Raw genomic sequence first — 15,484 nt, forward strand, 5'->3', positions numbered from 1 at the left:
GTGAACCCCAGTGAAATAAACTGAATGCCCTGGCTTTGTTTTAACATTAGAAGAGATTTCTGCAGCCAGTCCAATCTCAGCATCATGCAGCTTTTCAAACAGGAAAAGAATGCTTTTCATACTATAGGTCCTCTCTTGGTTTCAGGATATAAACCAGACACCAAGGATCAATAGAGGGCTCACCAAAGAACCAAAGGTTGTGAGAATATATCATTTCCTGTTATTGTCCCAACTCTTGTCATTAGCAAAGTATGTGGCCTTGTACAAGATATTTAATCTCCTTGCAACTCATTTTTCTCATCTTTAAAATAAAACAGTTGGGGCCGGGCAGAGTAGTTCATGCCTCTAATCCTTGCACTTTGGGAGGCTGAGACAGGTCAATTGAGTTCGAGACCAGCCTGGGCAACATGGCAAAACTCTGTCTCTACGAAAAATACAAAAAATTAGCTGGGCATGGTGGTGGATGCCTGTAATTCCAGCTACCTGGGAGGCTGAGGCAAGAGAATCACTTGAACCCAGCAGGCAGAGGTTGCAGTGAGCTGAGATTGTGCCACTGCACTCCAGCCTGGGTGATAGAGTGAGATTGTCTCAAACATAAAAAATAAAATAAAATAAAACAATTAGATTAGATGAATTCTAAAGATTCTTTACTTGGTTTAAGGTTCTCTAGTATAGCATAGCCTCTGTAATTTGCATCTTAAACCACCAAAAGTCATAATCTTAGTAGTGAAAGATTACCTTCTTTTCATGCATAGATCACTTTCAAAGTGCAAAACAGACTAGAGAAGACATTCTCAGAGTTAACTTGTCTATTACTTCTCCTCAATAACAACTTTTATTGACAACCTTATGGACTTAGGTATGTCAATATAAGACATGCACAAATAAGCACCATATTGATGCAAACACTGAAGTTGTTTTTTGTTTGGTTGGTTGGTTTTGGGGGGTTTTTTTGTTTTTTTGTTTTTGCCATCTCTGGAATTCCTATCAGCATTGTAAATTTTGAAACAACCCATTACAAAGAATTAACTATTTCAATAAACATTCCCCACTATAAAATAGCTATAAGCTGCCCACAAGGCAAACTATTGTATAGCAAACAACCTTGTAAAAATTAATAAAACTTCTCTGGTGCATGAAAATCAGCTAACGCTTGACTCAACAGCTTCCTACCTAAGTGCCACCAATAAACTGAGCCCCAGAGACAACAGACAGAAACAGAATAGCAAACCTTAGGAATTAAAAGATGTCTCTATAATGTTTTTACTTTGCTAATTTAATAGAAGACACTTAGTTATCATGACCATTAAATATCCAATGTGGAAAACAAATTTTAGAAGGAGGACAAATGTATAATATGCATCATTTTAATCATTCATTTTAAAATAAAGGCCAGTTTCTTACATTAAAAAAATCCATAAGATTTTTTCTTCAGACTGTAACAATAGAAAAACGAATCACTCTATAAAGATCTGTAGTTTATGAAGTAATGCAAATGATCAAATGGCTATTGCAAAAAGCTGGAAATTAGGAAACGTGAATATTAATTCTGAATTTGTTACTGACTCGGGATGACCTTGCATGATGCATCCAACCTTCTTTTCTCTATATCAGAAAACTAAAGAGTAAATGTAACGTCATATTCTTTTCTCCTTTGGGACAAACAACTATGTACGATTGAATAAAAATGAAATTGCATATGTAGTGGATAGAACATGTTTGGGTTGGTTTGAACTTAGCACACTGTTTAATAATTCAACATTTTTTATACCTGTGCAATAAATTTTTAAATTATGTCTGAAATGCTTTGAAATCTTCAGAAACAGGTTTATAAATGGCATAAATAATCATTTTATTTGATCTGGTAAATAGGAAATAGAATACTACCTAAGACAGACATGAATATTTTAGTATAGCAGTCCTTGGTTCACTTACCCTTAAAAGGAATAATTCAATCAGAATTCTTTCAAGACAGTTAGATTAATTACAGAAGAAGGAAAAAAAGAATCTTCTCGCAATTGAGCAATTAACATACTTCATCTTACAAAGGTCACTGAAGTTAATCCATAGCTATAGAACTATTGCTCTAGAAGCTTAGCACCTCCCCTTAGTACTCATTCAGTCCAGCTCCCACTTACACCCTTCCTTAGACTGCATCTAAACAATTCCAGATATACATGTTCTTTATTTTTTATTTTATGGATTTATTTATTTTTTGACACAGAGTTTTGCTCTTGTCACCCAGGCTGGAATGCAATGGCATGATCTTGGCTCACTGCAACCTCTGCCTCCTGGGTTCAAATGATTCTCCTGCCTCAGCCTCCCGAGTAGCTGCAATTACAGGTGCCTGCCACCACGCCCGGCTAATTTTTTGTATTTTTAGTAGAGACGGGGTTTCACCATGTTGGTCAGGTTGGTCTTTATTTTTAAAGGTCTTAAAGAAAATATATTTACAACTCCATTTTAATGTTAGCCCCAATGGAAAGTTAGTCCCTACCTTATAAGGTCCTTGCAGATAAGCAATTCCCAGTGCAATATTATTCTAGCTGATTCATTACATTTTTCTTGCTATAAGTCCTTACATGATTGAAGGATATTATTGGAATTCATCAACTTTTTCTTCTCTATATGCTATAGTACAACCACAAGCCTAGCACTATTTAGTTTCATTTTCTAAGCATTTCTTCCACAGGATCCCTACATTGTCGTCTTGCATCCTCAGAGTTCTCGAGTTCCGAGGGTAAGCCTAAGAGTATTTTCTATGTGGTCAGTCATTATCTATCTAGAATTTTATTTTTTTGTTTTGAAATATTTGATTGACAAAGATTGAATACATTCAAAGTGTGCAACAAGATGATTTGAGAGATATATACACATTGCATAATGATTACCACCATCAAATTAACACATCTATCATCACTCATGCTGTTTATTAGGTCCCCAGAACTTGTTCATCTTGTAAGTGAAAATGTGTACCCTTTGATCAATATCTACTAATTTCCTCCACCCACCAATCCCTGGAAACCACCCCTCTACTCTCTGCTTCTCTGAGTTTGACATTTTTAGATTCCACATATAAGTAAGACCATACATACGTGTATTTCTGTGTCTGGATTATTTTGCTTAGGAAAATGTCTTCCAGGTTCAACCATACTATTGCAAAGGCAGGATTTCCTTCCTTTTTAAGGCTAAATAATATTTCATTGCATATATGTATACCACATTTTCTTTATTCATCTGTCAGTAGACACTTAGTTTGCTTCCATATCTTGGCTGTTGTGAATAATGCTGCAATGAATGTGGGAGTGCAGCTATCTCTTCAAGATACTGATTCCATTTTCTTTGGATATATACCCAAAAATAAGGTTAACAGGTCTTATGATAGCTCTATTTCATATTTTTTTAGCAACCTCTATACTTTTTCTGAAATGACTGTACCAATTTCCATTCCCAACAATGTACAAAGGTTTCCTTTTCTCCACATCATCACTGACTCCTGTTATCTCTTGTCTTGCACACCTATTAGGATGGCTATCATGAAAAAGATAAGAGATAACAAGTAGAATTTTATTTTTCAATTGAAGAATATTAACCTGCAGTCATTTTTATCAAATAAATTTTATCTAACTGATTTTTATTTTTCTTCTTTCTAATAAAAGTTTGTTTTAAATTCAATTTTTATCCTACAAGGTATTATGTACCCTTCTGGCTTTGGAATTACCTAAAAGGGGTCACACACCCAGTTTAGTAAAAGAAGAAAAAGCAGTTGTTCACTCCCGAGCATGATCACTAACAAAGTACCATGTGCTGAACAATACCTGAAGCATAAGGGAAGTTTGGATATATAGAATGTATTATTAACCTGAATTGGACGTTAGCCAGAACACTGGACCTACTTCCCCCAGCAGATTGTCATAGTACAAGTCCTCAGTACTTTAACTGCCCATCAAGAGATACCACCTTAGAAACATATTAGAACCAAATGTTGCAGCTCCCTTCTTGAGAGGTGTCAACATGTTCTTTTTGTTACATACATCACCAACTGCTAGACTATGTATGTCCAAAAACATTCTGTCCCATATGTTCAGAACAGTGCTGGACCCTATATACAGCACAGAAGTATACAAAATAAAGAACATATCCATATCCTTATGGAACTTACAACCTATTTAAGAAAATGGCTTATGAGAATAACACAAAACATACAATAGCTACCAATTATACTAAATACATGTCAGGTGCAATGTTAAGTCCTTCATACATATTTTATAGGACTTACTTTATACTTGATATATTGTTTCCTCAAAGCAAGCTGTTTAAGTTAGGGGTTAATTTTCCAATGCTTTTTAAAAAGAAACTCAGGTATCCAGTACAAACAGTCTAATCAGGTTTGGGTAACTACAAAGCTCACACTTTAATCACTGTACTACATGTATTCTCAATGAGTATATCATCAATCAGATGCTAAATTGTATGATACAGATAAAAGCTAAGAATGGCAAAGAGTGAAGAGTTATACTGACTAGAGGTCACAGAAGGAGGTGTTATGAGGGAGGCTAGACTTCAGTTTGACTTTAAAGAATGATTTAAATACGTAAAATGAAACAGGCTGTACATTCTAAATACCAAGTTATATAAACCTTGTGCACAGGTCAGAAGGCAAGAATAGCATGCCGTGATCAGACAGACAAGAATCAGATACGTGATGTGTTCCAATATGCATGTAGGTCTGAAGTACAATAATTTAATTTTACATATTTTTATATCAATGTGTAAATGTGCTTTAGTCTATATAATGTTCAACTCAATAATGTCAATTTTAATTTATATCAAAAGACTTCAGAAGCCTCTGGAAATGGATGTGTGTTATAATGTTATTATAAGTTTTAAGGGTAGATAAAGAGAGGAATGAATTACATTACAGTCCACATTATCAAACCTTATTTTGTTTTACTCCACAAAACGAAAGCTCTAAGGAAACCTCTTGATTTATAAGCACTCAAATTAATACATAAATCTGGGATCCATATAATAGCTGGAACTTGCTATTACCATTCCTATGTCACACCAACTAGAAGGATGAAAACCAAGCAGTCCAAGCAGATAAACTCCAAGACTGTACCTGCCTTTCGATAGTAAGAACCAAAAGAGTGTCCAGATTCTCCAGTTAATCCTGCTTTGTCATCCATTTACTTCAGGCTGACTCATCCCGGTAAACCCACCACCTCACCTATCACAGCCTCCTCTCACACCTTTTCCAATCAAAGCTATTTCAACGTTATTAGTGTTTTTGAAAGTAGGAAAATGTAGAGATGTTGTGCCCTGACCCAAGGAATAGCTGATGTGCAGGCACTCACTCTTTTAAATAAATAAATACTAAGTTCAGACCTAGGAAAGAAAGCACAGTAACCTCAGAAAAACAGAAGTGAGAGAATGGAGCAAAGTACTCTAGTAGTCTACCTTGTGTTGAGAAAGAAATCTCTCAAAGATGATGTTAAAAATATCATAGAAGGGGACAGAAAATAAAACTTAATGGATGACTCCAATAAAATAATTGTAGTCAATTCATTGGACATCCATAATTCAGAGTTAACACTGGCATTTTCTGTTTGTTTTAAAAAATGGATAGAAGAATAAAATATGTTAGGAGAAAACCTCAATAATAAATAGGGGCAAGGGACAATCTCTCAGCCCTTGGTATCCAGGAAACCAAAGGCTTATGCTCTTTTGAATTTTAAATGTGTAGCAAAACACATTGATTTTAATTGCCTATAATCTGAGGCCAAACCTTTTGGCATGGTTCTTTGTTCATAGCAACACCACCACCAATAATATTTACTGAGGATATGCCATGAGTCAGATACTGTTATGAGCACTGGAGAGGATACAGCATTAAAGGTGACAGACGAGGCCCTGTCCTTATGGAGCTTATGTTCTGTCCCAGTGCGGAATGATAAATATGGTTGGACCACGGAACAAATCATGACTAATTCTCTAATACAAAGAATACTGCCTTATAAAGAGGAAACTTCCTTGCTAAACTGGCAATTTTACAGAGGCCTGAATCTTTTCCATTAGAAGAAAAACACTTTCTGGCGCGTGCTTAATCAGGTTTTGGAGCTTTAAAGGAATAGAATGCGAGATAAAAGATAAATCCCACCAAGCTAGAGAAGAGCTGATGTTCTGACCCTTTGACCCTGCCCATCAAGAAGACATAACACTCCAGGTTTGAAGTCAGACTTGATTTAGATTTGAAGCCCAGTTTCATGCCTTATTAGCTCCATGACCTTAGGCACGTTACTTAACTTCCTTAACAGTTTTCCCATCTGTAAAATGGTGCTAACAAAAGCCACCTCACTGTATTGTTATAAGCATTTAAAGATTTAATTCATAAATGTTTAAATCATACCATATGCCATATGCTTTTCATTTAATAAATAGTATAGATGATTTATATATGCATATATGTATACACTCCATGTGCTCATCTTTTCTTTATGCACATATAATTTACCCATCTATCCTCAATGCCATTCTCCCAGAGTTCTACCCTTCTGCCCTTGAGGCGTTTACCTTCTTCCAAATTCACAATTAGCTAATAAAAGAATCCAATCACTGAAAATGTGTTAATGAGAAACGATAACAGAAGAGTACAGTGACTACTGCCTGCCAGCTCAAATACCCCTCCATGGTAAAATATGGTTTTGGAAACAAAACTGTACTAAAAATTGCATAGGCCAGAAGAGTGACTCTGGTGTGAATGCTAATCAGCATCCTCTGGGGGGTTGTTGTAGTAGCACTCAGTAACCATCAAGTGCTAATATCTAGACCATCATTAATTTTTTTAAAAAAACAAAACTTAAATGGACATTGTATCATTTTTCATGTAAATTAATGTGTCTGCAAAAAGAATGTATTTGCCCTGGAACATTCTATAAAACAAATATAACCCCTAGGAAAATAGGGCCATAGAAAGGTTAAATGTCCATGTAACATCTGTGATACAGCAATACGTAGAACACAATTCTTTTTTTGGTCCAATAATTCTAGACCATATCATGTTGACTTAATGAGATTTAACTAAATATAGAAAATTCTGCTTTGAAAACCTTCATCCAAAAGGATCCAAAACTTGTGAATTAAGCAATGGCGAGAATGCCACACCCTTTGCTACGCTGAGAAGAAAGTCTCTCAAGTGATCGACTCGAGGTCTGGCCATGCAAGTCAGACATTTAGTCATTTTTCTAGACGCTATCCACCATGGAGCACATTACCGAATTTCATGCAACCTCATTTAAACGTCTAACTGGCTACTCTGATCGGAATAAACCGTTGGTGGAAGTAAAAGCTTGACAACGCTGACACCTAGTGGCTGTGAAGAAACTGGAGCAGATCCAGCCTAGGAAGAGGAGAGAGCTACTGTGGCAGTGTCTCCAAAACACACAGCATTTAATCATGATGAATATTCAGTTATAAAGTACCAATTCTAAAACAAACCCTATAAAAGTTTATTTCAGCTCTCTATTTATTTGGGGGTCTGCAAAAGGAGGTAATAAAAACCTTGTATTTGAAAAGTAAATTTTCCTTCAATCTTCCACACTTAGCAAATTACTCATCTTCAAAGATCAAAGAAAACTAAAGATCAATTCATATTTTGGCATATTTATGACTATTTTCCTTAATGTTGCATGTACACCCACAACCTTATCCTGGTCTTCAGGTGATTTTTCTCCCCCGGTCAAATATAAAAGCCAACTGGCCAAGCCATTACAGAGATTCCCTTTATGCCTCTGAAGCGTCCCTAGTCAAAGGGTAGTTGGATTTTCACAAACCAGCAGGAATTTTCTTTAAGAGAGGTATAAGGACACATGTGGAAACCCCTAAAGTACACATCTAAAAGCAAGGACCACGTTGAACACTGTGGGAAGCCATATGAACACAGCAGATCAGCACAGCACAACCTGTTTCTGCTCTAACCATTAGAAGATAAGTTTCCTCAGACCCACCTGCACCTCTGACAGGCAGGATGGCAGGAAGCCTAAAGCGTTCATCTCCTCCACCAAGGAGAGCTCTGACTCCTACCTGCTGACGTTTGAAGGCTAAATAATCCAAATTTTCCAGCTCCTTCCCAAGCTTCTGGTAGGTTTTCTGGAGGTCAGATTTGTTGGCAACATTTTTGAGAGACTCAAATGTCCTTTGAAACTGAAATTGAAAACAAAAGCAGATCATTAGGATAGCAGCAGATTTTTCTCAAATTCTCAACTTGCTAACACAGAGTCGATAATGAGCCTCAGTTTCTCCCATTCATAATACAGTGATAACAAATACTAGCTAATTATGTTTCAATGAAATAATTAAGGACACACAAAGAGTTACAAACCGTATTCTAAGTATAACCAACGTTATTGCATGCATAAGAAGCCTGTTTAGTACTCATTCTAACAAAAAAGCATACTTCATTTAAAAAAAACAAAAAAGAAAGTTCATCTTTTAGGATACACTTCTGCTTTTAAATTTTTAAAAAAGCACAGTGAATGTATAATTTCAAATCACAATGAGGAAGCATTAAAAAGTGCTCACATTTTAATCATGGAAACAAACAAATTTATGAAAATATACTTGCTTACATGATATTTTGCTATAATGGCATGGGATCTGGCTTGCCTCTATAATAATATCTATGCAGAATAGGTCACCCAACAAACTTCAGCAAGAAAGATCTCTCAGAGCTTGTATTTTGAGAAGGAAGGAAAATTTAACATTTTGATGATCAAAGCATATGTGGCATGTTCAGCAAACATTTATTCATTTCTGCTCTATAACACAGATGAGCTATGAGCAGATGAGTTATGATCAGAAAGAGAGTTCTGATCAGTTCTGCTGAATCAGAATGCTCTCATTCTTTTTAAATCAGATACTAGATAAATACAAAGGTGGAAAATTGCAACGAATCACAGAATGCTGTCTGCTACTAATAATTAATTAAGCAAAGGAAGCTCACAAGAAATTGGATTTGTGGTTTATTTTAGTAAATTAGAACTTACTTTGGAGGGTTAGTGATTGAAAATGTCAAGTAATGTAATTTGCAAGACATTTGCATTTGCTCGCTCTTTATGTCATTTATTTCCCATATTCTCACTCTGTGCCATTAGACAGATTTCTACAGATAGAGACTTGACCATCTTAAACACACCAGAACTCCACTGTGACTATGATGCCATGAGACAGGCTAATAAGATTTTATAGAATATAATTAAGTTTCCAGGGAAATGATTTGACCCTTACTATATCAAACTCTATGAAATAAGTCATATTAAAATGGCATTCTACTGAATTAAATCCCTAATTTCATGAAAGCAACATGTTTATCTCAACCCAAGGTGACAGAGGGAAAAGAAATGGGAAATAACAGTGCTAAGCTTCCATGACAGGACAGTAAATTAAATTCAATAAATAATCATTTAGAACCTACTATGCACAAGGCACTATGAATATAAAAGACATTTCCTGCCCTGAAGAAACTTAGACAACTGGAGAAACTAGACATGAAATTCGGAAATGAGATGGACACTGACTCTGAGTGCCCGCTCAGCCCCAGGTACTTCATGCTTTCCAATTTAATCTTCACAAGAACCACAGGAGTTCCTATTTCTCCTCTTATTCTACAATTGAGTAAACTGGGTTTCAGAAAGTTTGATTGAACTGGGTTTTTATTACAACATTCATGTTCTTTCTACTCTATTCTTAACTCTAACACAAGGCAAGGTAGTAAAGAGAGTGCAAAAAAATATAGATAAAGGTAACATTGGTGAAAACTCAGAAAACTCACTGATACTGACTGAGGGACTCAGACCACGTAAGACAATTTGAGTTGGGCCCCAAAGGACAGGAAGTCTTTTAAGAGTCCGACATGGAAACCAATTCTACCCAACATATTAAACACAGCCAAAATCAGTTCATTCTCCCCCACTTATAACAATAAACAAGTTCCTTTCAACATAATTTTAATGACCTGTATATAAAATATTTATCATATTGTATAATCATGTCTGTGCCTTGCCCATTTCTCGGTTCATTCTCACTATGTTCAAATCAAAATAAAACCTTATCTAAGATTCTAAAAAATTTAAGTAATTTTATCTATGATTTAATTATTACAAACTATTTTACTGACAAACCCATTTAACTCTAAAGCATGTTTTAGCCCCTGCACTTTGTCTTCCCTAAGAAATATTAGCTCTACTTCTTAAAATATTTCTTCTTCATATTTATCTCTGTGAACATTATACAACTCCAAATGGGAACTTTATTTTTTTTTTTATTTTTTTTTTTTATTTTTTTTTTTTTTGAGACGGAGTCTCGCTCTGTGGCCCAGGCTGGAGTGCAGTGGCGCAATCTCGGCTCACTGCAAGCTCCGCCTCCCGGATTCAGGCAATTCTCCTGCCTCAGCCTCTCCGAGTAGCTGGGACTACAGGCGCCCGCCACCATGCCTGGCTAATTTTTTTGTATTTTTAGTAGAGACGGGGTTTCACCATGGACTCGATCTCCTGACCTGGTGATCCGCCCGCCTCGGCCTCCCAAAGTGCTGGGATTACAAGCGTGAGCCACTGCGCCTGGCCTCAAATGGGAACTTTAGAGCAAACACACTTGTAAAGAGTGTTCAAAATAAGAAACACAGAAAACCAACACTTCTAGTAATATGCCCATGGCCAAAGGAGAAATGCAGAAAATCCAGTAACAATACATCATCACAAGAATATTTTAACTAAAGGTCGGAATTTGTATAATATGGAGATTTCAGCTTGAACTTTCGTTATCAGGAATTACATCCTCCATTTATTGATAATAAAGAGTTCAAAATACTGTAAAACCATGATAATTTCATTCATTTAAGCAGTTTTTTTGCTTACAACAATAATTAATTGTCAAGGAGAGGTCATATTGAAACCCGTGGTATAGCTCTGGCTTAGCTCCCTATTAAACACACCCCATCCCCACCTGCACACATGTATGCTTAAAGATACTAAAGAGTGAAAGCAATAATTTTACTTTCCAAACGATGCTGAAGTACAGAAGATAAAAGTTAGGTTGAGGCCTAGGTTTTAAAGAGCATTCACTTGGCTTGAAGATTTTTCTAATAGGCCACAATGGTTAATCATTGAAACAAACCTCCAAGATTTTCTATATTTGTTCAGTACATGATAATCTTCTTATATTGATTATTTCTCCAAATAAGTGATCTCCCAGTTGGAGACAAGTTGGGGAAAGGAAGCACAATTAATTGAAGAGATTTTTAATACTCCTGGATTTTACTTGTTCAGAGTTTTGAGTGGGAATTTAAAATGAGCCAAAAACTCCAGAATAATTTGTTGAACCTTGAATTTATCCTGTGTTTTTTTTTTAACTCATTATAAACCAAACTCAAACTTTAAAAAGCTCAGTGAATTAGACTAAACCCAAAACAAACCTTGGACATACAAGATAAGAATGGGTAGAGGAAAACATTATCACTAAGCCCAGCACTTGCTGGAAAAGTAAGCACTGTCAACACTCCGAGTGTGTTTTCTCATCAAATTATTTCTGCTCAGAAATAATAATAGTAATCCATCAAATAAAACAGCAGAAACTATAATTGCTCATCTCACATTAAAATAGCTGACAAATTGTTTTGTAAGAAAGAGAAGCATAGAAAAGGCAACAGGGAAATGTCTACTGTGTCTCAGCAGTCCCTTTTCCCAGATACATTTTTTCTCCTTTTTCCTGACAATACATATATAAATAAATGTAAGCCAATGTTCTATACAATTTATGCATCCAATGAGTTCATGTAAATTATGTAGATTCATGGAGTAATTTGAGAAAGACACGAAGAAATAGGCTGAAACAGCAGGAAAAAAAAAATGCAGCCAAGGCTCTGGCAAATAAAGTTTTCCTCGCCCTCACTGCCAACGCCCTGGCTTCCTTGTGTAATCTGATTCAAATAACTCTAGAGCTCCAGCAGCCTACTAATTCCCATAATTTGAAAACATCAAGTAGCATTGCTCCAAAACAAGAGCCAGCTCCACAGTCATTATGTTTTCTTATTTAATATTTCATGCATTTATACGAGGTGCTGGGTGCTACCTGTAACATGAAAAGAAATCCCATACTCACAGTGTTACATGCACAAAAGGGTATACAGTAAGTGCCTGATGGAAAGCATTATATCACCAAGTGTGATCTTAGTGTCCCTAAATCATCTGTTTAAAACAATGCCAAAAGTTTCTGGAGACTAAAGCAGAAGGAAAGAATAGTCAAAAAAATTATATATTGATGCTCTATAAATATTAATACTTAGAGTAAAAAGAAATTGTTTTAAGCATAAGAAATGGCTAATCTACCTTACTTAAATATGGCAACCACAGAGCAATCAAAAAAAAGTATTACGGAGAAAGAAATTATTTAATGTTTCTGAACTTAATCCATTGACTTTCATACATATTTTCCAAATGAACTTACAAGATGATAATACCACTCATTAAAAGGAAGTTTACAACTGAAGCAGAAAATTAAAGCTCACATACATATCTCAAATATTTTTTTTTTTTTTTTTGCTATAAGGAATGACTATAAAAGTTAAGAACATAGAGCAAAATTGGGCTTGAGATCTAAATTAGAAATAGTTCTATGTAGGTGAAGGCACACTGACCTTGAGGTCTGAGGTTCAAGTCCTTGTTGTGCCATTTAATAACTGCATCACTTTGGACAAGTCATTACTATTCCAACTTTGATTGTGTTGTCTATAACATAGGACAAATTGTCTTTGCCTGCCTACTTCACTCAGTTGTTGTGAAATCAGTTGAGGAAAAATAAAAGACATTCATTCAACAAATATTTATCAATGAGCAACATACCAGACATGTAAGAAACAGAGGAAAACAAAAGAGAAACAACTCTTACCCTAACGGATTTTACAATCTAGCTTCATAGGTTACTGCTTTATAAACTTAAAAGTTCCATAAAATTGAAAAGACTATTGTCATTAAGCTTATGATACCTTTCAGTAGTGAACAAGGACTGAACAAAAGGGTCATTCAATAATTGTTTATAGAGCAGCATCACTGTGCAAAGCACTGGGCTTGACACTGTGAGAAACATCCGATTTATGGTGAGGCTTGGGTGGAAAAATGATGAAATCATTGATGCTTTATGAAAAGTTTGGCCAGGCGCAGTGGCTCACGCTGTAATCTCAGCACTTTGGGAGGCCAAGGCTGGCAGATCACTTGAGGTCAAGAGTTCAAGACCAGCCTGGCCAACATGGTAAAATCCCATCTCTATTAAAAATACAAAAATTAGCCGAGTGTGGTGGCATGCACCTGTAATCCCAGTTACTTGGGAGGCTGAGGCAAGAGAATTGCTTGAGCCCAGGAGGCAGAGGTTGCAGTGAGCCAAGATCACACCACTGCACTCCAGCCTGGGTGACAGAACAAGACTTCATCTCAAAGATAAGATAAAATAAAATAAAATAAAAAGTTTATGGGCAATGTCGCCAAAGAAATCAGCAGTTTACAAATGGGTAACCCATTTCGAGAAGGGTCAAGATGATGTTGAAGACAAAACCCACAGCAGCAGACCACCCACATCAATTTGCAAGGAAAAAATTAATCTTGTTTGTGCCCTAATTGAAGAGGACCAACAATTAACACCAGAAGCAATAGCCAACATCATAGACATCTGAACTGGTTCAGCTTACACAATTCTGACTGAAAATTTTCAGTTGAGCAAAGTTTCCCCTGGATGAATGCCAAAATTGTTGCACATAGATCAGTTGTAGACAAGACCAGAGCTTTCACTGAAATGTTTTAACAATTTTAATTTCATCAAGCTCCTTAAGTATTCCTTTGGAGAAATGTAACAGAAGACGAACGTGGATTTACCAGTAAATCCTGAAGACTGAGCACAATCAAAGCAATATCTACCAAGAGGTGGAAGTGGTCCTGTCAATGCAAAAGCAAGCTAGTCAAGAGCAAAGATCATGGCAATAGTTTTTTAAGATGCTCAAGGAATTTTGCTTGTTGATTTCCTAGAAGGCCATGGAATGATAGTATCTGTTCATTATGAGAGTCTTTTCAGAAAGCTAGCCAAAGCTTTAGCAGAAAAACACTGGGAAAGCTTCACCCGAGTCCTTCTCCACCACAATGCTCCTGCTCATTCTGCTCATTCCTCTTATCAAACAAAGGCAATTTTGCAAGTTTCAATATAAAATCATTAGGTATCCACCTTACAGTCCTGGTTTAGCTCCTTCTGACTTCTTTTTGTTTCCAAATCTCAAAAAACATGTAAAGGGCACTCATATTTCTTCAGTTAATAATGTAAAAAAGACTGCATTGGCACGGTTAAATTCCAGGACATTCAGTTCTTTAGGGATGAACTAAGTGGCTAGTATCATTATTTACAAAAGTGTCTTCAACTTGATGGAGTTTATGATGAGAAACAAAGTTTATATTTTTTATTTTTTTCTTTTAAAAGTCCCCTCATCATTACCCTGCTTAAAATTCTTTAATGGTTTCCCCTTAGCTTTCAGACTATAGTTCAAACTTTGTAACTTAGCACATAGGCCTTTCAAATTAGGTCTATGCCTACCTCTCCAGCTTCAACTCTTATTGCTCCCACACTGTTCACCCTTCATCTCAGCCATTCAGGACTATTACAAGTCTTTCAGCATACATCTTCTTCTGCAGGTAAAATGCCCTCTGCCCCACTAACTTCTTTCTCTAGTCAACTCTCCAAACTCAGCCACATAGTATTCATTCAACATACCCTCTCTTAATACAGTTCCAACCTCCATAACACTTTGTACCAACCTCTACCATAATAACATATTGTTAAGTTACTTTTTATCTAGTCTGTAAATTCCAAGAAAGCAGGATCATGATGGTATTTTGAATCCCTAGCACATACTAGAGTGATGGTGACTGCCACAAAGTAAGCACATAAAAATAACCATTTGCTGAGGTAATTCATTAATTAATCAAATCAGAGATACCTGGAAAGATGCTGATTCCTTCTTAAAAAATGAAAATTTTACATGGTTTAAATTTGTATGGTCAAAGGTCATAAAATTTCAATTAAACAGGAGGAATAATCTCAAGAGATCTATTGTATATCACGGTGACTGTAGTTAATACCAATAAATTATATATATGAAAATTGCTAGAGTAAATTTTAAGTGTTCTCACTACCAAAAATTGGTAGTATAAAAGGTAATGCATATATATTAAATAGCTTGAGTTAGCGATTCCAGAATGTATACATGTATTAAAACATCATGTTATATACCATAAATATATATAATTTTTACTTGTAAAAACAGGGGGATATAGAAGGGATGGTTAATGGATATAAAAATAAAGTTAGATGGAAAAAAATCTGGTGTTTGGTAACACAATAGAAAGACCATAGTTAACAATAATTTATCACATATTTCAAAATAACTAAAAAAGTA

General features: G+C 35.7%; 1 protein-coding gene across 6 annotated transcripts in view; it reads right to left on the reverse strand.

The window, feature by feature from the left end:
• Positions 1 to 15,484, reverse strand: part of CTNNA3 (catenin alpha 3) — a 1,903,490-nt gene that overhangs the window by 1,655,039 nt on the left and 232,967 nt on the right. For 5 of the 6 annotated variants that reach the window (XM_055274451.2, XM_063637177.1, XM_063637176.1 and 2 more), the window contains one exon: positions 8,083 to 8,202. In XM_055274451.2, the coding sequence (XP_055130426.1) occupies positions 8,083 to 8,202 (120 nt within the window). Of the gene's footprint in view, positions 1 to 8,082; positions 8,203 to 8,627; positions 8,634 to 15,484 lie in introns of those variants that run through there. The other variant, XM_063637178.1, reaches the window with a different exon arrangement.

Source organism: Symphalangus syndactylus, chromosome 4, assembly GCF_028878055.3.
Source record: "Symphalangus syndactylus isolate Jambi chromosome 4, NHGRI_mSymSyn1-v2.1_pri, whole genome shotgun sequence".
Lineage (NCBI taxonomy): Eukaryota > Metazoa > Chordata > Mammalia > Primates > Hylobatidae > Symphalangus > Symphalangus syndactylus.